The 27,710-nt window shown below is 59.4% G+C and overlaps 1 protein-coding gene across 2 annotated transcripts; it reads left to right on the forward strand.

The window, feature by feature from the left end:
- Positions 1-1,110: 1,110 nt before the first annotated feature.
- On the forward strand, positions 1,111-27,527 carry PLXNB1 (plexin B1). 2 transcript variants are annotated; one of them, XM_039228175.1, is made up of 38 exons: positions 1,111-1,198; positions 5,888-5,940; positions 6,605-7,717; positions 8,506-8,688; positions 9,011-9,139; positions 9,244-9,344; positions 9,606-9,738; positions 10,256-10,412; positions 10,658-10,766; positions 10,842-10,950; positions 11,357-12,037; positions 12,218-12,340; positions 12,534-12,656; positions 12,954-13,047; positions 13,123-13,295; positions 13,459-13,610; positions 15,080-15,185; positions 15,314-15,450; positions 15,722-15,898; positions 16,084-16,255; positions 16,437-16,679; positions 17,434-17,610; positions 17,688-17,836; positions 18,348-18,448; positions 18,553-18,770; positions 18,915-19,093; positions 19,238-19,304; positions 19,530-19,676; positions 20,572-20,740; positions 21,003-21,106; positions 21,181-21,265; positions 21,491-21,663; positions 21,873-22,033; positions 22,131-22,278; positions 24,422-24,486; positions 24,625-24,700; positions 25,578-25,652; positions 26,776-27,527. In XM_039228175.1, the coding sequence occupies exons 3-38, from the start codon at positions 6,611-6,613 to the stop codon at positions 26,878-26,880; spliced, it is 6,408 nt and encodes a 2,135-aa protein (XP_039084106.1). In that variant the 5' UTR covers positions 1,111-1,198; positions 5,888-5,940; positions 6,605-6,610; the 3' UTR covers positions 26,881-27,527. The 2 variants fall into 2 exon arrangements, with proteins under 2 accessions (XP_039084106.1, XP_039084107.1); XM_039228176.1 differs by lacking the exon at positions 1,111-1,198 and adding an exon at positions 2,113-2,191.
- The last annotated feature ends 183 nt before the right edge of the window (positions 27,528-27,710 follow it).

A 27,710-nucleotide genomic window follows, 5' to 3' on the forward strand; every position in this document is an offset into this window, starting at 1 on the left:
GGTTTGCTTGGGCCTGTGTGGAGCCTACTCTCAGCAGGGGCCTGTGGAGCCAGTAGGGTTTCCCAGGAGGTACTCTCCGTCCTTGGAGTCCATGCTCACGCTTGGGCAGTGAGCATGGCCTGGGTGGCCCCACGGGTTCTTTGAACTTCTGAGTGCCTGATCCCTTGGTCATTTGGTCACTCCATTCTTGACATTGTTTTCTTTGTGTAATGGTTCCTCAGGATGGCATGAGATGAAATAACCTCTGCACATGGAATGTTCACCCTCCTGGTGGGGTAGGAGACACCTTATCTGTGTACAGATGAGGGGTGCTGTGGGGTTTGGAAGTCCTGTGTCCACCTTTGGGGTGAGGTAGGTCATAAAGAGTATGCACTTGAGTGAATAGAGTTGAGGAGGGGAGTATTCCAGGTCTGTGGAAAGGGTCCCCCACAGGCTCAGGCAGGAAAGCCAAGGGGGCTGAGGTGGTGATGGACGTGAAAAAGTGGTGGCACATAGGGTAGAGAACGAACTGGAGGGCCTGGTGTCTGATGCTGGAGGCCAGGGATAAGGAAACCGGGGAAGGGGGGTGGTGCCATGCTGGTGGTGCACGGCCCCAGGTGCTGGGAGAGGGGATGGAGGAAAGGGAGTGACCTGAGAAGTTGGTGAGAGAAGGTGGAAAGCAGAATCGGGTAGATGAGAGTGAAGGCAGACTCTTGTTGAGGGGTGGCAGATGGCAAGAGTGTGTCTGTGGTGTTGGCTCTTTGGACACTAGCCAGTGTAGATGACCTGAACCTTCTGATTGAGGCTCTCCCTAGCCTGTGGAGGATCTGGGGTATTCCAGAGTGATGTGTCTCTGTGACAAATTTTGCCTCCCAGGAGGCTATCTCAGTGGCCTTGAGCCAAAGTCCTGCAAAAGTCCTAACAGCATGGGCCAGGTCCTGTCTCCTCTGAGTTTGTAGTGGGCAGGCCAGGGTGTGCGTGAAGGGCCCGGCAGAGGGCACAACTGGGCCCCTGCCCAGCGGTTCCTCCCTAGAAAGGCCTAGGTATTTGCCAGTGAGGGAGTCCAGACTTGCCCAAGGCTTCTCAGCTTAGGGTCGGTCACAGATACAGGCCCGGGAGGAAAAGAAGGAAATGCACCCTTGCTTGTGCGCTTTGCAGCTGCTGTGCCCTCCTGTAACAGCTGGCTAGGTGTGGTATCACCGCCACTTGCCACTTGCCGGTGAGCAAACAGGCGTGTGGGGGAAGGGAGGGGGTGCTCGGGGGATATGGGGGACTCAGGTTACTTGGCTTAGTGGTGGCACAAACCCAGGCCCAACCCCAAAGCCTATGCTCCTCTGGCATAGAGGTGGGGGCCGGAAGGAGGGGGTGGCTGTTAGGGAGTCCTGGGAGTAGGGAGGTGGGGAGAAACCAGGCGCCTAGAAGTTCAGGTAAAGAAAGTTGGAGAAGGACGACCACAGGAAAGGAAGGAGGGAGTTCGGGGCGCTGCGGAGCAGGGGTGGTGGCTGGCAAGCTGGCGGGGCTGGGGAGGGGTGCTGGTCCCACCTGGCGCCCGTGGGTAGGAAGAGGCCAGGCGCCGTACCTGTAACACCTGTGGGCGCCGAGCGCACCCCCCCCGGCCCCGCCCATCCTGGGAGGACTCTTGATTCCGGTTCCTGCGCAGGGCGCAGGTGAGGCCCAGTGGGGGCGGGATGGGGTGGGGTGGGGTCGGGCCGCGCCGCCAGAGCTCGCGGCTCCGCTCCTCGGCCTGGGCTCGCCTGGCCGCGACCCGCGTTGCCGTGGCTACCGCCGCCCAGCAGCCAGCGCCCCACAGGGAGGGGTCGAGTTCCCCGCCCTCGGCAAGTGCGGAGCCCGCAGGGCTGGAATGCGGGGTCCCGGGCGACTCGGGGCCGCGCGCCCGGCTCTCCCGGCTGCTTCCGGCCTGGCCTGGGCGGCGGGCGGGGGGAGGGCAGCCCGGCGGGCGCGGGGGGAAGGAGCGAAGCCCGGCCCGGCCGACGCGGCTTTGTCTCCTTTGTTCCCGGCGGTGGCAGCGCCGCGGCGGGAGGGGCGGGCAGCGGGCGCGCTTTTCCGCCCCTCGGTCTCCGGGTAACAGCTGCGGCGCCGCCGGAGCCACCTCCGGGGGGCGGGGGGCAGAGAGGCCGCCGCGCGCAGATCCCGAGCCCGCAGCGGCCGGCGCCCGCCTCGGCGCGCTCCTCCCGCGGGGCCCGGCCGGGTGGTGAGTCCGGGGCCCGGGGCTGGGGGCCGGGAGTGGCGGTGCGGCCCCGGGGGGGAGGGGCCCGGGGCTCGGGGCCGCCGGGCAGGGGCAGCCCGGGTGAGTGGTGGGCAGCTTCGGTCCTGAGAGTTGGGACCACACTTCGCCGCACTGAGGGAAACTCTGGCGGCTCCGCCTGTAACGCGATTGGGAGACAGAGGAGGTGGAGCTGCTCCTCCTCGCCCCCTCCTCGCCGCAGCCGCCGCTGCCACAGCCGGGACGGCCGGCCTCTTCCCCGCCCTCCCAAGACCACTGGTGGGGTCCTTGCCCCGCGGCCGAGGGAGGAGGGAGGAAGGTCGAGGAAGAGCCGTTGGGGAGGTCTAGGCTTGCCCTCTGTAGTAACAGCCCTTCCAGGCTGCTCTCTGCGCGACTGACAAAGGCGGACTGTGAGCCTTGTGCCAGGCATCCCCAGAGGGAGACCCCCCGCCTCCCTACACGATCCAGGCAGTGGGTGATTGATGAGCGCTACTGAGTCCGCGCGGGTGTTGCGTAAATGGTGGGCCCCTCCACTCCACCTCAAAACAGACAACAGGGCGAACAATGTGCACTCCAGCACTGTCAGTGAATCTCTTCTCTTGGGTGGACCCTGGGAGCCAAGCAGGAGAAGGGGAAGGAAAGTCGTTTCCCACTGATCCCCTTAAATGAGGGCTGGGGTACCACACTTCCAGGTGTGGAAGGGCGGAGTTTGTTAGCCCCTTTGATTGGTGAGGAGAGCTCCAGGAGGGTCCCAGAGCTGCTTTCTCTTTGCAGATAGAAGTTAGACAGCTGAGGGCTCTGCTGAAGCGGTCTAGAGAAAGATGGGCCCAGAAGAGACCTCAAGGCAGGCCTGGGGCCTGGGTACAGGCGGAGTTAGGCTTTGCCTTTGAGTTTGAATGCGTCCTGAGATCTTGTGATCCTGTAAGTTGAGGATATGAGGCCTGGCTACAAACCAGCCTTTTCAGTCTTCTCGAGCTTGGTTATTAATGAAGTGGGCCTGACACCCTGTCCTTTGAGAGGCCAAGTGGCCTGGAGCACGGTGTGGCTCCCATATCTCCCCTTCTGGCTGGATTTCCTTGGCTGTGAAATGGGGGTTCTTTTAACATGTAAGGAGCACCTGCTTTGTGATAATATCTGTCTTAGTTGCTGGGGCCTCTGAATCAAAAGCTACACTCCCTGTCTGCAAGGAGCTTTAAGTCTAGAGTTGGGAGGGTGAAACAGAGAGAAAAGTGTCTTTGGTTGGTGCCACTAATGCCAGGCACACGCATTTCGTATTTAACGGTCAGAGCATTCTGGTTTCCCATTCTGCAAATGGGAAATCTGAGGCTTAGCCCAAGCCAGAGCTGCAGTACACACTAGTGTGGTAGCTGGATATACCCATTCCATCCACCACATGGAGTGGGCTCCTCGGGAGCCTGGGGGGACACGAAAGGCTCTCCTAGGAGATGATGGTTGGGAGTCAGTTAACTAGATAGAAAGGGAGTGGGCATTCCAAGCAGGGAGGAGTGTGAAACAGCCCATAGTTGGGCCAGCAGGAGCTAACAGCATGTGTGGGGGAGCCCTGGCATAATTGGATGGAAGAAGGCGTGGACTGGAGGGGTTTGACCTTTATTCTTCAGGCCTTGGGCTGCCCCAGAGACGGGGCAGAGATGTGCTCTGATTCTGCTTGAAGATCTGTGAGGTAGGACGGCTGACCTGGAGGGGCTGGGGGCTGCTCTGGCCTGGGGCAGAGGTTGAGTGAATTCGAGTGCCCAGTAGGGAGGAGAAGATGTCACCACCCCTCTTTCCCTCCTCCCCTACCTGTGGTTTGTGGGGAAGGGTGAGGGCTTCACCCTTCAATCAGTGATTGAGGGAGTCCATCACTTTTCCCAGAGTGGGTCAGCCTCCAGCCTCCTGTGTGGCCTGGCCCGGAGCTGTTCTGATCCCTCCCATCTTCTTGTGGGCCACTTGACCCAGTTGTGACTTTACATTTGGGTAGTGTCTTGGTTGCTGCCCCTTGAGGGCTGGAAAACTTTGGCATGCAGTAGGCTCTGAGCAAATGTTTGTAAGCCAATGACAGAGTGACTCTTGGTCTAACTATGGACCCTCTGCCCCAGGCACATCCCTGGGCAGGAGGCTACTGGAGGGAGTGAGCGGCAGCTGAGTGCAGGAGGTGGGGTCTGCCCATCCTCAGACAGACCCTGTCTTCCCAGAGGAAGAAACTTTCCTCCCCCACCCCTTGGAAACAAGGTGGGGGGCTCCTGGGAAGCCTGGCCTTGCCATAGTCCTGAGTTCACGACTCTCCCTGCTACCCCTTTCCCCCACCCCTTCGGGTAGCAAACAGAGGCAGCCTTGTTCCTGCTCCCATAGAGCTGCCCTGTTCTCCTCACACTAAAAATGGAAACCCCCAAGCTATTTTGGGAGCAGTGCCCAGCTGGGCTGTGGCCACGGCTCCCTTGCTCCCACCAGGCGGCCCGACCCTCCTCTGAAACGTATGCTCAGTCTGCTCACTCTGGGGCAGTCTCCGCAGCACCTTGGTGGGGTCTTGGCTGGGAGGAGCTGACCCTAGATGAGGGAAGCTCTCCTTCAGGCAGATTGGCCGCTGGGTGGTGGGAGGGGCTGGCAACGTGGCCTGGGCAGAAGCGAGTAGGGGAGGTATCTCCCGGCCTGGCCTGGGAGCAAGCACTTCACCAACCTGGTGCTCTTGGTTGGGGACCACCCGGGGCTGGGGAAGATGGGGTTACCATGGTTTTGTGCTTCCAGCAGGCCTTAGCTGGGGTCCACAAGGAGGGATCTGTGAGGAGAACAGGCACCCAGGGTCTGAGGAGGGCCCAGGGATAGACATGGTGACTTCCTCTGGGACAACCCTCCTCCAGCCGTGGGCCCTGACTCTGCTCTGACTTGCAGGAGAAGAAATAATAGCAAGAGATGCCCTGGCTTCCACAGCCCTATAGGACTTAGGGCTTGAGCAGGGAAGTGTGCATGAATCTGTGTGCGTGGGTATCTGAATGTGGGTGGTGGTATGTATGTCTTTGCTGGGGGGTGTGACATGCACTTGTGTGGAATGTCTGTTCGCACAATGTGTATGTTCCCATGTGTAAGGAGGTTGTGTCTTTGTGCAGGTGTTTAAGTGTGTGTGGTACATGGCTTGCGTTCTTATGTGTGTCTGTGCTACGTGGACACACTGTACCTGCATGTATCTGCATGTGTGCAAGTGCCCATGTGATTGTGTATGGGTGTGCGCCTGCAGGGCTGGTGGCATGTATGCTTCTTGGTGTGTGCAAGCCCATGTCCGCTTCTGTGCCAGTGGCGGTTTGGGCTAGACAGTTCCTGGCCTGTGTAGAGGGTGTATAGTGGTGTGCCCTAATAGGACAGAGTTTGGGCAGAGGGTAAGAAAGAGAGAGTAGCCAGGAAGGAAGAAGGGGCTGCAGAGGGACAGGGCCATGCTGGGGGCCTGGCTGGGCCCCACCAGCCATGGGGCTCCTTCCTAGTTGCCCTTTCCCAGGCCCTGAGGATGCCTGGTTCCTCTGCCCTCCCCCTCCCTGTGTGGGCTCTGAGGAGGCGTCCCCTGTGGAATGTGTTTGGTGGCCGAGGGCCAGGCTGGGCCCAGTTCCATTGGCAGGCTGGGCAGCGGGTAGGGGAGCCCGGGCTCCCACATGCCTGCACCCAGCCCCCAGCTTCATGCTCTGCTATCTCCCTGGCTAGGTGACTTCCACACAGGTCATGCTGTTGTCTCCTGATCCAGCCGGCCCTGCCAGGTGAGCCTGACCCTACACCCAAGCACCTGGGAGAAGTGTGACTCCCACTTCTTAGGGCTCTCCAAGTCCAGTCATTTAGGCCCCAGCCCTGGCAGCCCCAGTCTCCCTCATCTCTTCCTTGGTTTTGTGGATTCCTTCTGGATTCTTGGCCTGAAAAGCCCTTCATCCAATTCTTGCTCTGCTCTAATGGGCAGATGGCCCATGGGTCCTTGCCCTCCCTCTTTCCCCCCATAGGCAGTTGACATCTGTGCAGAGAGGTCCTCTCCCTCCTCGGGGTTCTGGGCCCCTCCTTCCCATCATCTGCTCTCCTGCCTCTTCTAGACCCAGGTCCCTGGGGATGGTATATTTCCCACATCTCTGTCGCTCTAGGCCCTTACTCTCGGACCCTGTGGTGACACAGGGCAGTGCAGGGAGATGTAGGGGAGGGGTAGGATGGAAGTCCCCTGAGAGAATAGTGCTTGTAGGAAATGAACACTGTTGAAATTTCCAGGAAGGATCTCCTCACCCCTTGCTAGTGTGTAGTCCTGGGGTCATCGTGGACCACAGTGCTGTCTAAGCCTAGGCCTCCTCTGCTCACTCCCCAGGTTAGGAGGGGCATCTTGGCAATGTCACGGCCCTCTCGCCCACCAGTAGCCCATCAGCACTCCATCTCTCTCCTTGCCAGGTGACCATGCCTGTCCTCGGCCCAGCTCTCCTCCAGGCGCTCTGGGCCGGGTGGGTCCTCACGCTCCAGCCCCCTCCACCGGCTGCTTTCACTCCCAATGGCACGCATCTGCAGCATCTGGCACGAGATCCCACCTCAGGGACCCTCTACCTGGGGGCCACCAACTTCCTGTTCCAGCTGAGCCCTGAGCTGCAGCTGGAGGCGACTGTGCCCACTGGCCCTGTGCTAGATAGCAGGGACTGCTTGCCACCTGTGATGCCTGATGAGTGCCCTCAGGCCCAGCCTACCAACAACCTGAACCAGCTGCTCCTGGTGAGCCCCGGGGCCCTGGTGGTGTGCGGGAGCGTGCACCAGGGGGTCTGTGAGCTGCGGCACCTGGGCCAACTTGATCGGCTACTGCTGCGGCCTGAGCGGCCTGGGGACACCCAGTATGTGGCCGCCAATGACCCTGCAATCAGCACGGTGGGACTGGTGGCCCAGGGCTTGACTGGGGAGCCCCTCCTATTTGTGGGGCGGGGATACACCAGCAGGGGTGTGGGAGGTGGCATCCCTCCCATCACAACCCGGACCTTGCGGCCACTGGACCCCCAAACTGCCTTCTCCTATGAGGAGACAGCCAAGTTGGCCGTGGGCCGCCTCTCTGAGTACAGCCACCACTTTGTGAGCGCCTTTGCACGTGGGGCCAGCGCCTACTTCCTGTTCCTGCGGCGGGACCTGCAGGCTCAGTCTAGAGCCTTTCGTGCCTACGTGTCCCGAGTGTGCCTCCGGGACCAGCACTACTATTCCTATGTGGAGTTGCCTCTGGCCTGCCAGGGTGGCCGCTACGGGCTGATCCAGGCTGCAGCTGTGGCCACGTCCCTGGAGGTGGCCCAGGGGGAGGTACTCTTTGCTGCCTTCTCCTCAGCCGCTCCCCCCACTGTGGGCCGGCCTCCGTCAGCAGCTGCTGGAGCATCTGGAGCCTCTGCCCTCTGCGCCTTCCCCCTGGATGAGGTGGATCGCCTTGCTAACCGCACGCGAGATGCCTGCTACACTAGGGAGGGCCGTGCCGCAGATGGGGTGGAGGTGGCCTACATCGAGTATGATGTCAATTCTGACTGTGCACAGCTGCCTGTGGTGAGTCCCAGCTCATTCCTGTCTGGCATTCATGGCCAGGCAGGCAGCTGCCCGAGTCCAAAGGGAAGCTAGTGGTGGTGTGGGGGCTGATCAGTTGATGGATATTATGTGCTTCCTTTGTGTCTGGGTGATGGAGAGATGGTGCTCAGGGGGCAGAAGGCCATTCAGAGCGGGGCTTGGACTGCTTGCTGCAGAGGCAGTGTTCGTGTAGATGGACTGAGGGTGTTTGGGGTCCTAGGGTATGGGGCAGGGACCTAGAATGTGGGAAGATGCCCTGTTTTAGATTTTTGAGCAAGACACAGGTGAGATTGAGGCTTGTTTGGCTCTAGCCTCTGGATGGATAACACAGGGAAGAGATAACAGCTAGGGGGACTGAGTGAGGGAGAGGTGGCAGGGACCCAGGGGAGCGGACCTGGACATGAGGGTGCAAGCTTTGAAAGACTTTGGGCAAGTGGTCCAGGGGAAGGCTGAGTGTATAAACTGGGGGAAAGCCAAGAGGGTGGGAAGGTGGAGCCCCAGATAGGTGGGGATCAAGAGCGAGGTAAGGAGCTGCTGGGGCTGCTGGAGATAAGCAGCTGAGGCCCCACTAAGTCTGCAGCTGTGGGCAACATCAGGGAGGGCTGGCAGAGACACCAGGGGTGGGGATGAGGCTGTCCAGGGGCTCCTGAAGAGAGGGGTGATGGAATAAGGCTATCCCACCAGAGAAGAGAGAATCACGGAGAGCTGGGCTGGGCCAGGGGATGGGGATGTCCAGGGAGGACCTTACTGGTGCTTCTTGCTGCCTGTAGGATACGCTGGATGCTTATCCTTGTGGCTCGGACCACACGCCCAGCCCCATGGCCAGCCGTGTACCCCTGGAAGCCACAGCCATTTTGGAGTGGCCAGGAGTTCAGCTAACAGCTGTGGCAGTCACCATGGAGGATGGACACACCATTGCTTTCCTGGGTGATAGTCAAGGGCACCTTCACAGGGTGAGTCCATAGGAAGTACTGGGCCCTGTCACCGGGGTCTAAAAGAAATGAGCTGCTGGTGATACAGCCTGGGCAAAGGTATGCCTGTGACCCCTGGGACACACCCTTGGCCCTAAGGCTGGGAGAGATGACTTAAGCTTCTCTTCCCAGGGCTGGGTGGTATTTACCTGTGCTCTCCCCCACCCTCTGCCCTAGGGCTGGGTGTTGTGACTTGTACTAGCAGCAAATTCTGCTTGTGGATTTCTTCACTGTGGGAAGAGGAGAGGGCCTTGGGCCTATGGCCATGGACTTGGGTCCCAAAACTTGTGGTCTCTGATCTCAGGTCTACTTGGGCCCGGGGAGTGATGGCCATCCATACTCCACACAGAACATCCAGCTGGGGTCTGCGGTGAGCAGAGACCTTACTTTTGATGGGGCCTTCGAGCACCTGTATGTCATGACCCAGAGCACGGTGAGTGCCAGGCGAGAGTTGGGACCTGGCTGCTGGGAGGGGCCTTGGGCAGGGCCAGAGACCCATAAGTGGAGGAGTCACTGGTATTTGGATTGCTGTCGTAGCTTCTCAAGGTTCCTGTGGCCTCCTGTGCTCAGCACCTGGACTGTGCATCTTGTCTTGCTCACAAGGATCCATACTGTGGGTGGTGTGTGCTCCTTGGCAGGTCAGTGCTCCACTGACTCCTGACCGATTCCCCAACCCCAACCCCTGCCCCTGCCTTCCCTGCTCCTACAGAAATTGCCCTGCCCAGTATTCCTGGTCCTTGGCCCTTGACTTGCAGCCCCCGATCCCTGGATGCCCCACTCCCCTATCTCCATCCTCCATCCTGGGCCTCAGTGCCTTGCCAGGGCACACATAGCCTGGTGTCATGGCCCACTTGAGGCTCCCTGCCCCATGAAAGTGGATCCTGGTCATTCTCATGCAGATGCAGTCGCCGGTCCGAGTGCTCACGGGGACAGGGCCCAGAGCGGTGGCTGTGGAGCTTCCAGCCTGAGCTGGGCTGTCTGCAAGTGGCAGTTATGAGTCCTACCAACATCAGCCGAGAGGAGCGGAGGGAGGTGAATGAGCAGGGTGGGCGCATCCCTCGTGGGGAGGACTCTGGTGATGGGTCAAGACCTAGCATTTTATTTTATCGTTTTGTTTTGTTTATTTCTGAGAGAGAGATAGTGTGAGAAGGGGAGGGTCAGAGAGTGAGGGAGGGAGACACAGAATCCGAAACAGGCTCCAGGCTCTGAGCTAGCTGTCAGCACAGAGCCCGGCGCAGGGCTTGAACCCACGAACTGTGAGATCATGACCTGAGCTGAAGTCGGACGCCCAACCGACTGAGCCACCCAAGCGCCCGAAGACTTTGCATTTTAATGTCAGATGCTCTAAACACCACACGGCCCTGTACAAGTCGCTTATCTTGGGGCCCTTGCTTTCTCTATCTGTTTCTAATCCAAGCTGGAGGGCCTTTGTGAACGCTTGGGGGCTGGTGGCTGCTGTGCCTGCTCACACTGGGCACCCCGGAAACATGAGCCCTGGTCTGCTGCCCGGTGGCTCCAGCAAGCAGCATGTCCTGGCCTCTCTTGGCAGGTTTTCCTGTCGGTGCCTGACCTGCCGCCTCTGTGGCCAGGGGAGACATATTCCTGCCAGTTCGGGGATCACCAGACTCCAGCCCTGCTGACCAGTTCTGGTGTGATGTGCCCTTCCCCAGACCCTAGCGAGGCCCCAGCTCTGCCAAGAGGAGCCGGTGGGTGAGAGAAGGGTCCACCCCTGGGGCCCGGGAGCCCCACCCTCCTCCCATCTTGCTCCAGGGGGTGTAGTGGGGGTGAAGTGTGAATCCGAGTGGGGATCCCTGAAATAGCACTTTTCTCTGAGTCCCCTGACTAGTCCTCAGTCCCCTAAACTGCCCATTTTGTGTCCTATGAGCTGTGTTCCCCAGGTCCTGGGTGCTGACCCCACTCCTCAGCCTGGGCCCTCTCTCCTACCCTGCAGACCATGTGTCAGTGAGTGTGGAGCTCAGGTTTGGCGCCGTGGTGATTACCAAAGCTTCACTGTCCATCTATGACTGTACAGCAGTCACCGAGCTCCGCCCGTCTGCACAGTGAGTGCCTCCCAACACCCCTAGCGCCCAGGTGGCCCCATGGCGATCCCTGCCCCATGGCTGTGCTCTGTGCAGGTGCCAGGCCTGCGTGAGCAGCCGCTGGGGCTGTAACTGGTGTGTCTGGCAGCAGCTGTGCACGCACAAGGCCTCGTGTGACGCCGGGCCCATGGTGGTTAGTCAGCAGGTGAGCGGGACCCCCAGCCGGGCCCCACAGGGGTTTGGGGTCCCTGTTGTGAGGGTGTCTCTGATGGCCCGGGGTCTGTGTGCCTGCCCGCCCATGTGAAGCTCTGTGAGCACCTGAGCTGCTGTGTGTGACGGACTCACTGGAGAGCAGCTGCTGACGTCCCGCCTGTTTCGGGGAGAGGACGTTTGCAGCTGAGTGGCAGGGGAGGTCTGGGCCTCAGGTCCCACCTCAACACAGATGCCCCTGGAGCCTGCCCTCCCCTCCCTCCTTTGGAGAATTAATGGGCTGTTTTTGTTTCTCTTTCCTTGGTCTCCTTTCCTCTTAACACACCCTTTGCCTGCCTGCCACCTGTCCCGTGCCTGCCTGCTAAGTTGCCCCTCCTGTCTTTCTCTGCCTCCCCCTTCAGAGCCCGCTTCTCTCCCCAGCCCTTCCAGCAAGAGATGTACCCACCCCCTTCCCACCCGAAGCCCCCCAGACCCCAGCCATCCCTGCTCCCGACACCCTTCCTGTGGAGCCCGGTGCCCCCTCCACAGCCTCGGATGTCCCACCTGGGGACCGCCCGCCCCTGCTCAGCCCCTGGGGGCCGGGGGCGGGTCCTGGCCCCATACCTGCCTTAGCCTCCACAGAGCCACCTCTCCATGAGGAACCTCCCCCTCCCGAACCCCCCAACAGACCTGGAACCGCTGTCCCCGCCCCCACTGACTTCGGACCCACGGCCACACCCGAGGACCTCTTGGCCTCCCACGCATCGCCCACAGCTGCAGCAGCACTGCCCCCTGCCCCTGCAGACCCCGGCCCCGAGGCCGACCCCTCCGTGGCACTCCTGGACCAGCCCCCTGGCACTGCTCTCGCCACCACTTTCCCAGGGGCCGCTGGCTCCACGAAGCCCGCTCTGGACTGGCTCATGAGAGAAGGAGGCGAGCTGCCTGAGGCGGACGAGTGGATGGGGGGTGACACACCCGCCTTCTCCACTTCCACCCTCCTCTCAGGTGATGGAGACTCGGCTGAGCACGAGGGCCCTCCCGCCCCCCTCATCCTCCTGTCCAGCCTCGACTACCAATACGACACCCCCGGGCTCTGGGAGCTGGTGAGGCCCAGCCCAGGAAGGAGGCCTCAGGGGGAGGGGACGGTGGGGCAGACTCAGGCGGGATCGAGGGGCAAGCGGGGTCTGCAGCTCCACGCCGGCCTGGGCCCTGAGTCGTGTGCGGGGAAACAACCAAGGTGATGGGGTGGGCTCCACAGACTGCCTTGCTCTTGGTGTCTCCAGGAGGAGGTGAACTGGGGGGCAAGCTCCTGCCCTTGTGTCGAGAGTGTTCAGGGTTCCACGCTGATGCCAGTCCACGTGGAGCGCGAAGTCCGGCTGCTGGGCAGGAACCTGCGCCTCTTCCAGGTGAGTGTGTCTGGTTGCAGACGTGGTTGGCGGCCTCCTTGGCTGCTGGCCAACAGTACATGAGCCCTAGAGAGCAGGAAGAGCTCCTGGCCCCTCATCTCCCTCCCGACACAGGGGCTCTGCTAGGGGCCCTGCGGGACTCGCTGGGCCCAGCTCCAGAAGCTGCCTCAGTAGCCATGTCCTCTGCCCCCAGGACAGCCCTGGAGCCCATGAGTGTGTGATGGAGCTGGAGGGCCGCGAAGTGGCAGTTGAGGCCCAGGTGGAGTGTGAGCCACCTCCAGATACTCAATGCCACGTTACGTGCCGGCAGCACCAGGTATGGGTCGCCAGTGCCTGGGTGCACAAGGGTGTGCTGGCCGCAGGCTGGCTACTGACCTCAGTTGGCCGCACCACATTCATCCCAGCCCCAGATGTAACGCTGTGACCCTGAGGGAGTCTGCGTACCCCAGCTCTGACCTCTGACCCCGTGGCCTCATGGTATCCCTGCACCCCAGCTCTGACCTCTGACCTTGTGCATCCACAACTAGTCATTTGGTCTTTTCTCTGACCACCCCCTCCCTGAGCTTGATGCGTCCCCCAGGCCCAGGCTCTGACCCCACTCCCATTTCTCCAGTTCAGCTATGAGGCTGTGCAGTCAGAGCTCCGTGTGGGGCTGTTTCTCCGTCGGGCTGGCCGTCTGCGTGTGGACAGTGCTGATGGGCTGCACGGTGAGCTAGTTGGTGCCTCTGGGGCCACGGGGCTCCTCCAGGCCTGCCTCTCACATTTGTCTCTGCCACCCCCAGTGGTGCTGTATGACTGCTCCGTGGGTCACGGGGACTGTAGCCACTGCCAAACTGCCATGCCCCAGTATGGCTGCGTGTGGTGCAAGGGAGAACATCCACGTTGCGTGGCCCAGGAAGCTTGTGGCGAGACTGAAGCTGTGGCCACGCAGTGCCCCGCGCCCCTCATCTACTCGGTGTGTTGAAGTGCTGGGATGTCCCTTCCTTGCCGCTGCCTTTAGAGGGACAGTTGGGGTGCTGTGGGTCCAGGAGTCCCAAAGGTGGGAGTCTGGGACTGCCTTTCCAGGCTGCCAAGGGTTGACTGGTGGGCAGAGGTGAGCAGTCCGTGTCTTGGAACAGGTGGAGCCGCTGACTGGGCCTGTAGACGGAGGCACCCGTGTTACCGTCAGGGGCTCCAACCTGGGCCAACATGTGCAGGACGTACAGGACACGGTCAGGGTGGCCGGAGTGCCCTGTGCTGTGGACGCTCAGGAGTACGAGGTCTCCAGTAGGTGAGTTTGCTGGACTGACAGGAATTTCGCATACTTCGTAGGCTCCCCGATTGGCTTTCCTGCTCACGGCTGCCCACCTACTTCTCATCTGCCTTTTCTTCTCCCCTTTTGCTTGTTTCTGGTCATAATGCCTCAGAGCTGAGGTTGCCACTTGAGGCCCTGGAGCACCCACTTCGGCTTTGTGCACAGACTTACATGTCCCTGGCCTGGACTCTTTGGGGATCATTGCTGGGCCTGGGCACAATCACTGCCTAGAGCCAATAGGTGGCCCCATCTACGTGTTCTCACTTGGCTTTCTGAGGGAGCATGGACGTAATTGTGGCAGCAAGGTTCTCAGATCCCAGATAGTTGTGCTCAGGGGCTGGGTTTCCACTAACTGTCCTTTCCTCCCTAACCACTGGAGGCCTTGTGGCCTGTCTGCTGAGTGCCAGTATCCTTGTCTAGTCCCTGGGACCCTGGCTGCCTTCCCAGAGACTGTAGCTGATAAAAGGTCTGGGTCACGGTAGCCTGGCTGCCAGTGGCAGGGTCCAATGGTGCCCACGCAGGACACTCCCAAGGAGATATCCACAATCAGCAAATCCCAGACCTGGCTGAATATCAGGGTTACCTGGAGAGCCTGTCCAAAGTCACCATGGAATGGGTCCTTCAAGCCCACCCTCAGAGATCTGGATTCTGTAGGCCTGTGCTGGGGCTCCGTGGTCTGTATTTTAAGCTGGATTTTGTCGGAGCACGTGGTATTCCCTCTATCTGTTATGACCCAGAACTTTAAATGATTGTCTATACTGTTAATGATTCTAGAACCATGAGACTAAAGTAACTTATGAAGTGATTTATAAAGAGATTAAAATATTCTCTGGCTGAGGTCTCTCCTGGGTACTTTACATATCACTTGTTTTGTTTTCCAAAGTGTTGGCAGTGACTGTGACAATGTCACAGAGTCGAGTCACTGCCAGCTTCACCATGGGGACATTAATTTGTCCCAAGCTTCTGTTTTCTGGCTGAGAACCAACATTTCCTTAGATTGCTCACTTTCCCTTTCCATCTGTCCCCAGACCTGGCTAGAACTTCCAGGGACTTTTTTTTTCATGAGGAAATCAAGTTTCCACCACTTTGCAAGTGGTGCAGTGTGTGTGGTGATGGCAGCCAGTTAGGCCACACTCATCAGTTGGGTGCTTATCCCTGCAGCCAGCCTTACAGGGTTTCTTGTAAATTTGTGCCATGCAGAGAGGCGAATTCCTGTCAGCAGGGGGCTCTACAGTTGGACTTGGGTGATTAAAACCATGAATATTAATTCTCAGATGCCAAGGCCACCTGGTGTGCCATAAGGAATTCCCCCCAAAGCAAGAGGATCTCTGTTAATCTTAGGAACAAGGAGAATACCTCATTTAGTAGGGCAGGGAAGGGGCAGCTGGCTCAGTATGAGGGACCCTCGGTGTGGCCTAACCCTCCAGCCTGCCCTGTGCCCACAGCTTGGTGTGTATCACTGAGGCCAGTGGGGAGGAGGTGGCTGGTGCTGTGACAGTGGAGGTGCCGGGAAGAGGACATGGTGTCTCAGAGCATGACTTTGCCTACCAGGTAAAGTGGCTCCCCTGTCAGCCCTTCCTGGGGCTTCTCACCCCAAGGCCTTGTTTGCTTCAGGCTCCCCCTGCTTCTCTGTTGGTGGCCTCATGGCTGCCTATGTTTCCCTGTCCCCCTTCCCACAGGACCCGAAGCTGCATTCTATTTTCCCGACCCGAGGCCCCAGAGCGGGGGGCACCCGCCTTACCCTGCATGGCTCCAAGCTCCTGACTGGGCGGCTGGAGGACATCCGAGTAGTAGTTGGTGACCAGCCTTGTCACCTGTGAGGGCTGCTTCCTCATTCTGCAAAAAATCCATGTGTTCTAGGGAGAAGACAGAAGGGTGGGATATGGGGAGAGCGGAAAGGGGGAGAGGGTCAGGTCTGCTCCATCAGAAAGCTGGGGCTGTCATGGGACTGTGGCCTCCAGGGTCGCATATGGAGCTTGCAGTCAGCTCTGAAGGGAAGTGAGCTGAGGCCTGAGTGGGTCCTGTGTCCTGGAAATCATCCCTGTCTCCTTCCTGGCCTGCCTTCCACTCATCCCTCCCTTCCCTAGGCTGCTGGAGCAGCAGGCCGAGCAGCTGCAGTGTGAGACCAGCCCCCACCCCACGCCTGCCACGCTCCCTGTGGCTGTGTGGTTTGGGGCCGCTGAGCGGAGGCTTCAACACAGCCAGTTTGAGTACACATCAGACCCCAACGTCACCTCTGCCGGCCCCACCAGGAGCTTCCTCAGGTGCTGGGCCAAGGGCATGGCTGCACGGCAGGGAGGTCTTTGCAGCTCTAGTTCATGGGGAGGTTGCGGGGCTTTCTGTGGGGGCCGTGGCCCCTGTGCTGCTGCTGGGGAGAGGGCCGAGCGGCTTTGGGCCGGGCTGGCCCGGATTCTCATAAGCCATGGGTGGTTCACGGTCTGTGTTGCAGTGGAGGACGGAAGATATGGGTCCGTGGCCAGAATTTGGATGTGGTACAGACACCAAGAATCCGAGTGACTGTGGCCCCAACAGCACCGCAGCCTGGCTATGGGTTTGGGCGGAGGCGCCGTGTGATCCCAGAAACAGCATGCTCCCCTGGAGCTTCCTGTGGCGGCCATCACGTAGGACACCCATGGGCGCCCCCTGCTTGTTCTAGACTAGCTCTCACCCGCATCACCCCTGCCCACCCCGTACACAGCCATGGGTGGCGGGTACTGAAGGGGCTATTGCCCTATCTTTGCTGGCCCCCTTCCTAAGGATAGCTCTCAACTCTCCTCCCCTGTCTTTCCTCCCTGTGCCCAGTTTGAGGAGCCATGCCACGTGAACTCCTCTCAGCTCATCACGTGCCGCACGCCTGCCCTCCCAAGCCTGCCTGAGGACCCCTGGGTCCGGGTGGAATTTATCCTTGACAACCTGGTCTTTGACTTCGCAACACTGAGTACCACACCCTTCTCCTATGAGGCCGACCCCACTCTGCAGCCCCTGAACCCTGAGGACCCCACCGTGCCATTCCGGCACAAACCTGGGAGTGTGCTCTCTGTGGAGGTACTGTTACCACTCACACACAGGGGCTGGGGGCTCATGGCCCTTCATTTGCTGGTCACTGCTGCTGTGCGTGGCACAGGGCACAGGGAAGCAGAGCAAGGGCCAAGCCAACAGACCTGGCTCCTCACCCTTCATGTGGTGAGGGCTGAGGGGCTGGTGATGGGCTGCCTCGCCTGACACATCCGGCTGGGGCTTGGGGCCTATAGCCTGGGCCCCCACACACCCATGGCAGGAGTCTGAATGACGATATGTAAATGGTTGGGCACATGCAGTAGCTGGGGGGCATGGTACACAGTAGGCACCTGGGCTGATGCCCGTTTGGCAGCCTGACTCGTTGTGAACAAGCACTTGGCATGGGTTCTGACACGTGCAGTAGGTGGGCGTTCTGAAAGGTCGTAGGTACACAACCTGGCATTGTCCACCTGGTAGACCAGCAGACACAGTAGGGACTCTGGCTTTGTTAGGTGACTGGGCAGGATTTGGGGGCAACTTTAATATTGTCTAGATTTTAAGCTCTGGAAAAGTGAAGATGTGAGGAAGAAGGATGGGAAGGGCAGAGAAGGGAGGGCCTGGGGGGGGAGGGGCAGCCTGGAGAATAGCCATGGACTGTCTCCTCCTATGCAGGGAAAGAGGTGCTGAGACAGCATCAGCCCTGCTCCGGGGGGGTAGGTGTCAGGACCATGCTTCCCACACTTCAGGGGATAGGGTCTGAGTGACCCCTCAAGGAAGAGTTCTGAGTGATCTCGTGTTCCAGGGGGAGAATCTGGACCTTGCAATGTCCAAGGAGGAGGTGGTGGCCATGATAGGGGATGGCCCCTGCGTGGTGAAGACGCTGACCCGTCACCACCTATACTGCGAGCCCCCCCTGGAGCAGCCCCTGCCCTGGCACCATGCCCTCCGAGAGGCACCTGATGCTCTGCCTGAGTTCACGGTCAGTGGGTGGGCCCTGGGTCGGGCCAGGCATTAGGCATGTGATGAAACTTTGCTCACGAGTGGCTCCCCACGTAGGTGCAGATGGGGAACCTGCGCTTCTCCCTGGGCCATGTGCAGTATGATGGCGAGAGCCCCGTGGCTTTTCCCATGGCAGCCCAGGTGGGCTTGGGGGTGGGCACCTCTCTTCTGGCTCTGGGTGTCATCATCATTGTCCTCATATACAGGTGGGTGCAGCCAGATGTGGCTGGGCTGGGGCAGGTATGGGGTGTGGCTGGACGGGAAGGGCAGACTAGGCCAGGGGCCAACAAAAATTTCCTGTAAAAAGGGCCGGAGTATCTATCTTAGGCTTTGTGGGCCAGGTGGACTCAGCTGCAGAAGCTCAACTTTGCTGTTACAGAGCAGGAACAGCCATAGACAGTACGCAAACACATGAGCGTGGCCGTGTGCCAACGAATCTTTACTTACAGAAATAGGTTGTGGGCCAGATTTGGCCTGGTTGTAGTTTGTTGAACCCTGGGCTAAACTGCTGGGCTAGACTAGATATGGGGTGTACTTGCCCAAGACAGGACAGGCTAAATTATTCTGGGCTAGGCCTTGGCTTGGCTGTGCATGGCCGGGTCACACTGTGCCAGCCTAAGCCAGGATGAGGCTGGGGTAGACAGGTCTGGGCCGGAGGCACCACCAACAACTCTGGCCTTGTCTGGCCTTCCCCTTCCTGACCTTGGTGCTGAGCAGGAGGAAGAGCAAGCAGGCCCTGAGGGACTATAAGAAGGTCCAGATCCAGCTGGAGAATCTGGAGAGCAGCGTGAGGGACCGCTGCAAGAAGGAGTTCACAGGTGAGGCTGCAGAGAGTAGGCCTGGAACATGCCTCAGGGCTCTGCGCAGGCCTGCCCCCGTCTCGTGGGATCCACGCCCAAACCTGGCCTCTTCTGCCCAACAGACCTCATGACTGAGATGACCGATCTCACCAGTGACCTTCTGGGCAGTGGCATCCCCTTCCTTGACTATAAGGTGTATGCTGAGAGGGTCTTCTTCCCTGGGCACCAGGAGTCACCCTTGCACCGGGACCTGGGTGTACCTGAGAGCAGGCGACCCACCGTGGAACAAGGGCTGGGGCAGCTCTCCAACCTGCTCAACAGCAAGCTCTTCCTCACCAAGGTGCCACTTGGCGCCCCACCCTGGGCCTCCCCACATCTGGCCTCTCCTGGCCCCACCCCTCCTGCCCCAGCCCCACCCCTTCTCTGTCTCTCCTTTTCTGAATGGGCCCCTTCTTCCCTCCCTATCCCGGTTCCCTGGCCCCAGTTCATCCACACCCTGGAGAGCCAGCGCACCTTCTCAGCTCGGGACCGCGCGTACGTGGCATCTCTGCTCACCGTGGCACTGCATGGAAAGCTCGAGTACTTCACCGACATCCTCCGCACCCTGCTCAGTGACCTGGTGGCTCAGTACGTGGCCAAGAACCCCAAGCTGATGCTGCGCAGGTCTGTGTGGCTGTCGGAAGCCATGGGGACCTTGTGGTTATAAAGGCTGGAGCCAAGGGCTGAGTCGAACCCTCTGGAGCTCTGCAGAACAGAGAACCTGGAGGCCCTACCTCCTGACCTGCCCCTCCCTTCTTGTCATCCTAGGACAGAGACTGTGGTGGAAAAGCTGCTCACCAACTGGATGTCCATCTGCCTGTACACTTTCGTGAGGGTGAGAGGGGCAGCGGTGGATGGGGCTCGGGCTCCCCTCTGGGGCGAGGCAGGACTCTAAACCACACAGCTTCCAGCTTCAGCTCAGACACTCCTGCCCAGCACGTCTCATCCACCTTAGGCCCTACGCAGCCTGTCCCCTTCCCCAGCATGGGCCATGTCCCATGCACCTCTGTTTCATGCCTTCCCCTGCCCTGGGGGCCCTCACTGTCTGTCACTTCCCCAGGACTCAGTAGGGGAGCCTCTGTACATGCTCTTCCGTGGAATTAAGCATCAAGTGGACAAGGGACCCGTGGATAGCGTGACTGGCAAAGCCAAATACACCCTGAATGACAACCGCCTTCTCAGAGAGGACGTGGAGTACCGTCCCCTGGTGAGGGAGGGAGGGAGGGAGGGAGAGGGATCGGGGAAAGAGAGTTGGGGAGGGAGCGGGGAAGGAGGGAAAGAGAGTGTGAACATGCACATGTGTAGTGGTGTCTGTCCCTGGTGAGGATGAGGAGGGTAAGCATGTGTGATCATTGTGAATGGCTGGCTGCTGAAGCGAGACCTTTAGATTAGCTTAGCAGCATAAAGGCTTAAGGGCCAGGCCTCGGGCAGAGGGCCTTGAGGACAGAACCTCAGGCTCGAGATGGGGTCAGAGTGGCCACAGCAAGGGTTTGGGGAGCAGTCCAAGTCCTTGGACTGAGCCAGGGCCTGAGTGTTTGCTGGACCATCATCTCAGTGTCCTGGCAGTGATGTGATGTGCCTACCAAGCCGGGTGCCAGCTCTGTCAGACTTGTCCGTCTCTTCTTCTGGGTTGCTTTCCCTTTAGTGGAGTGCTGTCCTTGGTGGCCCACATGGGGTACCTTTCTTGGTGGCACATGCAGGGTACCTTTTGGAAAATCTCATTTCAGGCTCCAGCAAACCTGTCCCCTCTCAGGCTGGTAGGAATCCTCACTTTTTTTGAAGGCTTCTCTCAGGTGCCTCAGCCTGACTAGTTGAGCCAGGAACTTGGGGACCTGAGTTAAGAGGGACTTGTGTTCACTTGTTTTTTTCTGCCATTCGCCCCATAGACATTTACTAGTGCACTGTGCTAGGTGCTGGGGTCAGGGTGGAGAAAGCCACTGTCCCTAGGGTGGGGGGCGGACGAGTAAAGAGATAAGAATTAGGGAGTCATTTGTGCTGAGAGGTCAGAGCCAGTGGCTTCCTCATGGGTTGTCCCTGACCTTGCGTGTTGGTCATCCCGTGTGTGGCATGAGCCCTGATTGCTCCTGCATATACCTCGGTAGACCTTGAATGCACTGTTGGCTGTGGGGCCTGGTGGAGGAGAGGCCCAGGGTGTGCCTGTAAAGGTCCTGGACTGCGATACCATCTCCCAGGCCAAAGAGAAGATGTTGGACCAGCTTTATAAAGGAGTACCTCTAGCCCAGCGGCCAGACCCCCGTACCCTGGATGTCGGTGAGGGTGGAGGGGATGGGTAGCCTGGGGACCTGAGCCTGGGTGAAGGCTGGGCTGCCCCTGGACCATATCGCTCAGTGGGCACGAGCCAGAGGCTGGGACGACCTCTCACATGGTGAGGTGCCCCTGATCTAGTCTCTGGAGGGTTGGGTAAGGCTGCCCCCTGACGGTGGGGCCTGTGTCCCTGGGGAGGAGGAAGTAAGCTCCACTGCAGGAAGGGTGTCCTGGAAGCCCTGGACCATGTCCCAACTTGCTTTTGCAGAGTGGCGGTCTGGGGTGGCTGGGCATCTCATTCTTTCTGATGAGGACGTGACTTCTGAGGTCCAGGGCCTGTGGAGGCGCCTGAACACCCTGCAGCATTACAAGGTAAGAGGGGTCAGAGCGGGAGGAGGGGTAGGTGGGGCGGGGCTGGTGGAGGGGTCACCGGCTGTGGTTAGCAGGTCCCAGATGGAGCAACTGTGGCCCTGGTCCCCTGCCTCACCAAGCATGTTCTCCGGGAAAACCAGGATTATGTCCCTGGAGAGAGTGAGTATGCCACCCCCCGCTGACCCCTGCCCAATCACCATCCTCTGCCCCTGCTTTGCCCAGTCCCCAGTACTGGGGCAGGTCCTCTGGACCTTAGGGTGGGCTTGTGTCTACCTCCCTTCCACCTAGAGAAGCCCTCAACCGGTGCTTCCACTCCTGGAAGTTGGCAGGATGCTGGGGGCTCAGGGGAGGGGGTACCTGTTGAGCCCTGGGGTCTTGGCACAGGGACCCCGATGCTGGAGGATGTGGACGAGGGGGGCATCCGGCCCTGGCACCTAGTGAAGCCGAGTGAGGAGCCAGAGCCTCCCAGGCCTCGGAGGGGCAGCCTTCGGGGCGGGGAGCGTGAGCGAGCCAAGGCCATCCCTGAGATCTACCTGACCCGTCTGTTGTCCATGAAGGTGGGGCAGGAGGGATTGGAGGCTGGGGTCAGGGATGGGACAGGCTGTAGGTCTGGGCTGTGGGGGAAGGCACGGCTACTTATGGGATTTGGGGGGTAGTGTGGGACTCGCACGGGCATAGTGCCCTGAGGTGTCTGAGGCTGGGCTGGGGCTGAGGTCCCCTGTCCCCTTGCTGACTATACCTCCTCTGTGCTTCCCTTCCCCCACAGGGCACCCTGCAGAAGTTTGTGGACGACCTATTCCAGGTGATTCTCAGCACCAGCCGCCCCGTGCCACTTGCTATTAAGTACTTCTTCGACCTGCTGGATGAGCAGGCCCAGCAGCATGGCATCTCCGACCAGGACACCGTCCATATCTGGAAGACCAACAGGTGGGGGTGGGGCATGGGGTGAGGCAGGCCAGGTGGGGGCGGGGTCTTCTCTCCCGCCTCCCCAACATGCTCATCAACCCGCCTGCCCTACCCACAGCCTGCCGCTAAGGTTCTGGATCAATATAATAAAAAACCCGCAGTTTGTGTTCGACGTGCAGACATCTGATAACATGGATGCAGTGCTCTTGGTCATTGCTCAGACTTTCATGGATGCCTGCACCCTGGCCGACCACAAGCTGGGCCGGGTGAGTGGGTCAGGGTGGAAATGGAGGGCACAAGTGGGGGAGGGTAGTATGGGCCGGGGGTGGACAATGTCTTGTGTGCACCGATTCCAGGTTTGGCTGAGAATGTCAGGGAGGAGGGCTGGGGAGGCCTCCGACTCCAGCCCCAGGCCGGGCTTTGTCCCTGAGCTCCGTGGGAGGTGATAGTGACAACCCCTCAGGAACCAAATCCACCTCCACCAAGCAGCCTGGAGCTGTGCTGTGATTGTAGGATCCGCATGTCCACCTGGAAACCACCTAGTGGCCCCACCATCACCTCGGGCTCACCTCCCCCAGGTCTGGGCTCACCATAGCCAGAGGCCCAGGAATCAGAAGTGACTCTGCTTCTTCTTTATCCCCCACACGCAGGGGCAGAGGAGGTATCTGCCAGCTAGTGCAGGGCAGACAGGAGAATCCAAGTAATGAGCACCAGGCGTGGGGCGAGGTGCTGGCGAGGGGAGCTGGGAAGCAGGAGAGGCCAGGGCTGTTGTGGGGTGTTGTCATAGTAGTAAGAGCCAGGGGAGTCTCATGATAGATAAGCGGCCTGCAACGGCACAGGCCTGTGGCTCTACAGGCCTCTGAAGGGAGCCGTTACCTCTCAAGGGATCTAATTTCTACTCTGTAGTGCTGTCTTCTCTGAAGGGAGCCGTTACCTCTCAAGGGATCTAATTTCTACTCTGTAGTGCTGTCTTTTGAGAGCTATTTCTGTTCTGTGTGTTCTCATCACTGTGCCTATAATGAACCAAAAACTATAGGGCCACCCCACGAGGACCAGGGGACTACCTTGGGTGGATGCTGTGTGGTGGCTGGGGTTTTGCCCAACCTTCACCTGGCCTCCCCTTCCCAGCAAAACTGCAAATGCTTGCTGGGTAGCTCAAGAAGAGTCCAAACCAGGAATGCCTAGGGTCCCCCCACAGAGCGTTGCTGAGAAGGCATGCATTCTGACTCATGACTCAGCCCCGGGGATGCATCGCTGTCCCTGGGGGTTGGGGGCGAGGGTGCGCCTCACCCTCCCGGCAGCTTCAGGATGAGGTAGCAGGTGCTGCCCAGGGCTCACTGCTGCAGAGCTGGGATTGGAACCCACTTCAGTGGTAGAGGATGTGTCTGGGTGTGTTGCAGTGTGGGTTCTGGCCTGAGAGACCTGATGCAGGTGCCAGCTGGGCCACTTGGAGTGAGGTGGTGTGGGGCAAGTTACTTTATTTCCTGGGTCAGTTTCCTGATTATTATTATTTATTTATTTTCTTTTTAAAGTTTATTTCTTTTGAGAGAGAGAGAGAGAGAGAGAGCGAGCGAGCATGTGCAAGCAGGGGAGGGGCAGAGTGAGAGGGGAGAGAGAATCCCCAGCTGGCTCTGCACCATCAGCACAGAGCATGATGTGAGGCTCGAATTCAAAAGCCATGAGATCATGGCCTGAGCCAAAGTTAGACACTTTACCAACTGAGCCCCCAGGTGCCAGTTTCCTGATTTTTTAATTTTAATTTTAATTTTTTTTAATTTTAATTTATTTTTTAATGTGTTTTATTTATTTCTGAGAGAGAGAGAGCGAGTGAGCGAGCATGAGTAGGGAAGGGTCAGAGAGAGAGGGAGACATAGAATCTGAAACAGGCCCCAGGCTCCAAGCTGGCTGTCAGCACAGAGCCTGACGTGGGGCTTGAACCCATGTACTGTGAGATCATGACCTCAGCTGGAGTCAGATGCTTAACTGACTGAGCCACCCAGGTGCCCCTCCTGATTCTTTTTTTTTTTTTTTTTTTTTTTTTTTAATGATTACGTGAGGAGGAACAAGCAGTGTGTGGAGAAGCAGCATTAGGGCTCCTATGGCGCTGCGCCCTCCCACCTTGGGTGCTGGTTCCTTGCTGGGTCTAGGCAGAGGCATGTGCAGCTGAGAAATGGCCTTGGGGTAATTGAGGGAGAAGCTTGAGGTGACAGAAGTGGAGATTGGACATCGGTGGAGGGGAGAGGGCAGAAGAGGTCCTTGCAGAAGGAAATGGGCCAGGGGCACCAACCATCCCAGTTGCCTGGGACTGAGGGGTTGCTGGGATATTGAAAACGGAAGCGGTGCTGGGAAAATTGGGACAGTTGGTCACTCTAAGGGGCCTCTCCTCTTTTCTCTCCTGCTGGCACCCAGGACTCCCCCATCAACAAACTTCTGTATGCTCGAGATATTCCCCGTTACAAACGGATGGTGGAAAGGTATGAGCGTGAGGAGAGGGTCTGGAAGGGGGATGAGTGGACAGATTGATGGATGTTTATGGCTGCAGCCATGGGATTGGGCCCTGATGGAGGGAGGAATGGTTTGTTTACCTAGCAGCTGGCTATGGTCTCTGGCAGGTACTATGCAGACATCAGGCAGACCGTCCCCGCCAGTGACCAAGAGATGAACTCCATCCTGGCTGAGCTGTCTCGGGTATGGCCCTCCCTCTTCTTCTTGGGTTGAGCACAGGCCTCCTGACATGAGGACCCTGCTCTTTTGCAAGGAACCCCTTGGGGCCTCAGCAATCCTGTGAGCTGGTTGGGGGCAGGACACATACATCCCCATAAATGCAGAATGTCCCAGTGGCCACTATAGAAGACCAGGGCTCCCAACCTCTCACTGCAGAGCAGCAGGGGCTTATCTTGGCGGCTGCCACCTACCTGACGCTGCCAGCTGCTTGGGTGCCTGCAGCCGGTGTTTAGGTCTGGGGACGATGTATCCAGAGCAGCGAGATGGCCGTGATTCAGCCCCAGGACAGTCCAGGTCAGCCTGCCCGTGTCTTCATACAGCATTGCTTCCCTTGGTGTCGACATGCCCCCACCTACTTTTAAAACAGTCCCCAAACATAAACTTCAGGGAACTTAGTGTTTCTGAAACAGTGATGGAAAACCGCAAGCACACAGAACGCACGACAACGGCAGCTACGATTTGGCGGGTGGTGCTTTGTCTGCTCACCCGACACCCATAGGAGCTCCGCAGGTTGGGCGCCATCAGCCCTGTTGTCCTGACAAGGAGGTGCGGGCTCAGAGATGGCCCCGTGGAGAGGCCCCATGTGACCTCCCAGAAAATGTGATGGAGATCAGAGCAGACCTAGCTGGGTCACAGCCTGTAAGCAGCTGCTGTCCCATGGGGCTCAGCAACCATCTGGGGTCCCAGGTGGTGCTTCGAGGGGAGAGAAGCTGGGCCCTGCTCCCGCTCAGACCCAGGAGCCCTGGTCTCTAGGTGGGGCTTCTTGCCACGGGGCCTGTCCTTTCTGCCACCAGGGGTCCTGTGGTTGGTGACACCACTCATCCCTCTCACTTCTCCCTAGAACTACTCTGGGGACCTTGGGGCGCGAGTGGCCCTGCATGAACTCTACAAGTACATCAACAAGTACTACGACCAGGTGGGCAGAACCCTGGGCCCTGATGGAGGGAGGGAGGGACTGTGACTAGTGGTCTCCCCCAGGTGCAGAGCAGGGGTGGGGCTGGGTCCTGGTATCTCCTCTGCTTTCCCCTGCCCTTGTCCTCTCCCCTGGGGCTCCTCTGAAGCAGCTGGGATGCCAGGGGATCTGCCAGGGCCTGGAGGTGGCGTGGGGGATGGGCTGGGAGGGACACATAGCTGCCACCTCTGCCCCCACATTGCCCTGGCCCCCATCCCTACCTGAGTCCCCACAGTGGCAGCATGCTGTGCATGGCCAGAGAGGAAGGTCCTGCCAGGGGTGGGTGAGGCCACAGCAGAGCCAGCGAGGGGGCTGTCTGGGGAACTTGGACTGGGCCTCAAGATCACAGCATATGCGAGTCAGCCTGCTAAATGTCTGCCAGAATTGTCCCCTCGAATGTTTGTGTGGCACCAGTGACGTGGCTATTGCTGTTCAGAGATGAGCCTGCCTCGTGGCCAGCCTGGAGGATAGTCATCTAATGTGAATTCCAGGCACCCCAGGCTTGCTCAGGCAGCAGCTCCTGCACGGGGGAGGCGGGGGTGGGGTGGGGTATTGGGGAGATGGCGCAGGCCCCGCTGACTGGTGGGCACCACTCCCCCCGTGGCAGCCCCCATCTGTGCTTACGCAGTTGTTGGTGTTGGCTCAGAATCTGTCTTGCCATCAGTGAGCCCTGTGAGGGCAGGGTCACACGTGTCCCATCATCGTGGGGCCCCTGCTCCGTGCCCAGCACCTGGAGTGGGAATACAGGAAATGCTTGCTGCCTGGTGGGCGGGGGGGAGCCAGAGGGCTGGAACAAGGGTTTGTGGGGGAAAAGGCTAGCATAGTGGGTGTGGCTGGGCTCCACTCAAAATGATTTTTACTGGTGGAGGTGGATGCTCATTACTGTGAGTGCTAAGTACTGAGTAAAGTACTCCATTCTCCACCTCTCTAATCCTTAAAACCCCACGCTGACTTCACCAGCAAGGCCCAAGGAAGTGAGAGGGCTAGCTGCGGCCCCCAGTTGTGCCGCAGTGTTTGAGGAGGCCTGTTGAGGGCCATGGGGGATGCGGTGGCTGGCAGGGCCTGCTGACTGGTGGCTCTGTTGCAGATCATCACTGCCCTGGAGGAGGACGGCACGGCTCAGAAGATGCAGCTGGGCTACCGGCTCCAGCAGATTGCAGCCGCTGTGGAGAACAAGGTCACGGACCTGTAGAGAACTGGCCAGCCCTGGCCTGCTATTGCCTCAGCCCTGCCTGGGCAGCCCTGGAACTGTGAGGGAGAAGCCGCCTTCTTAGATGCCTGTAGTACCTGATGAGTGGAGTTAGTGGAAGGCAGCCCCCGGGGCTCCTGGGGCCTCTGGCCTGGGCCCTGCTGGACCTGCCTCTCAGGCCTGGGGCCGTGAGGCCAATGGGGTGGTGCCCAGCCTGCTCCCCGAGCCCGGTGACCCTGTGGGCTCTTTCCTGAGTGATGTCAGTCTGTGGGGAGTCAGGGACTCAGGGCTTCCAGAGAGTGGCTAGAAGGGCCTCCAGCCTCTGGAGAAACTGTACTGTTCCTGAACACTGGCCTTTATCCCAACGGGATTCCGAGGGGAAGGAGGAGAGCCCCACTTCCCGTCCTTTCCTCCTCCATCATCCCTGACCTCAGTTTAGCTGCCTCCAGCCTTGTTGCTGCTGCCACGTTCCTAGGTCCGAGAGACAGATGCCTCTCCTAGGCCACTGCAAACTGACCCCTTGGCAGGGCTGGCTGCCTCAGGGCCACCCTGCCTCAGAGTCAGCCAGTGGTGAGGGGCACTTGCTGCAGGGACCTGGGGGAGACCGGTGGCCCCACTGACCCAGCTCTTAATTAAAGGATAACACACTGCTTGACGTCTGTTATGTGGGCTTGGCCCAGCCCCTCCCTTGGTAGGAGGCTGTTAGCCGTGCCTGGCAGGCACCGGGGCAGGGGTGGGGTGGGGTGGAGTGGGGTGGGGGTGGGGAGGTGGGGGGAGGAGGTGGGATCTGTACCCTGGGCTGCAGACTGTTGGGCTGGCTGGGCTCTTTTTGG

This window comes from Hyaena hyaena, unplaced genomic scaffold, assembly GCF_003009895.1.
Source record: "Hyaena hyaena isolate Hyena2069 unplaced genomic scaffold, ASM300989v1 scaffold_30, whole genome shotgun sequence".
Taxonomy (NCBI): domain Eukaryota; kingdom Metazoa; phylum Chordata; class Mammalia; order Carnivora; family Hyaenidae; genus Hyaena; species Hyaena hyaena.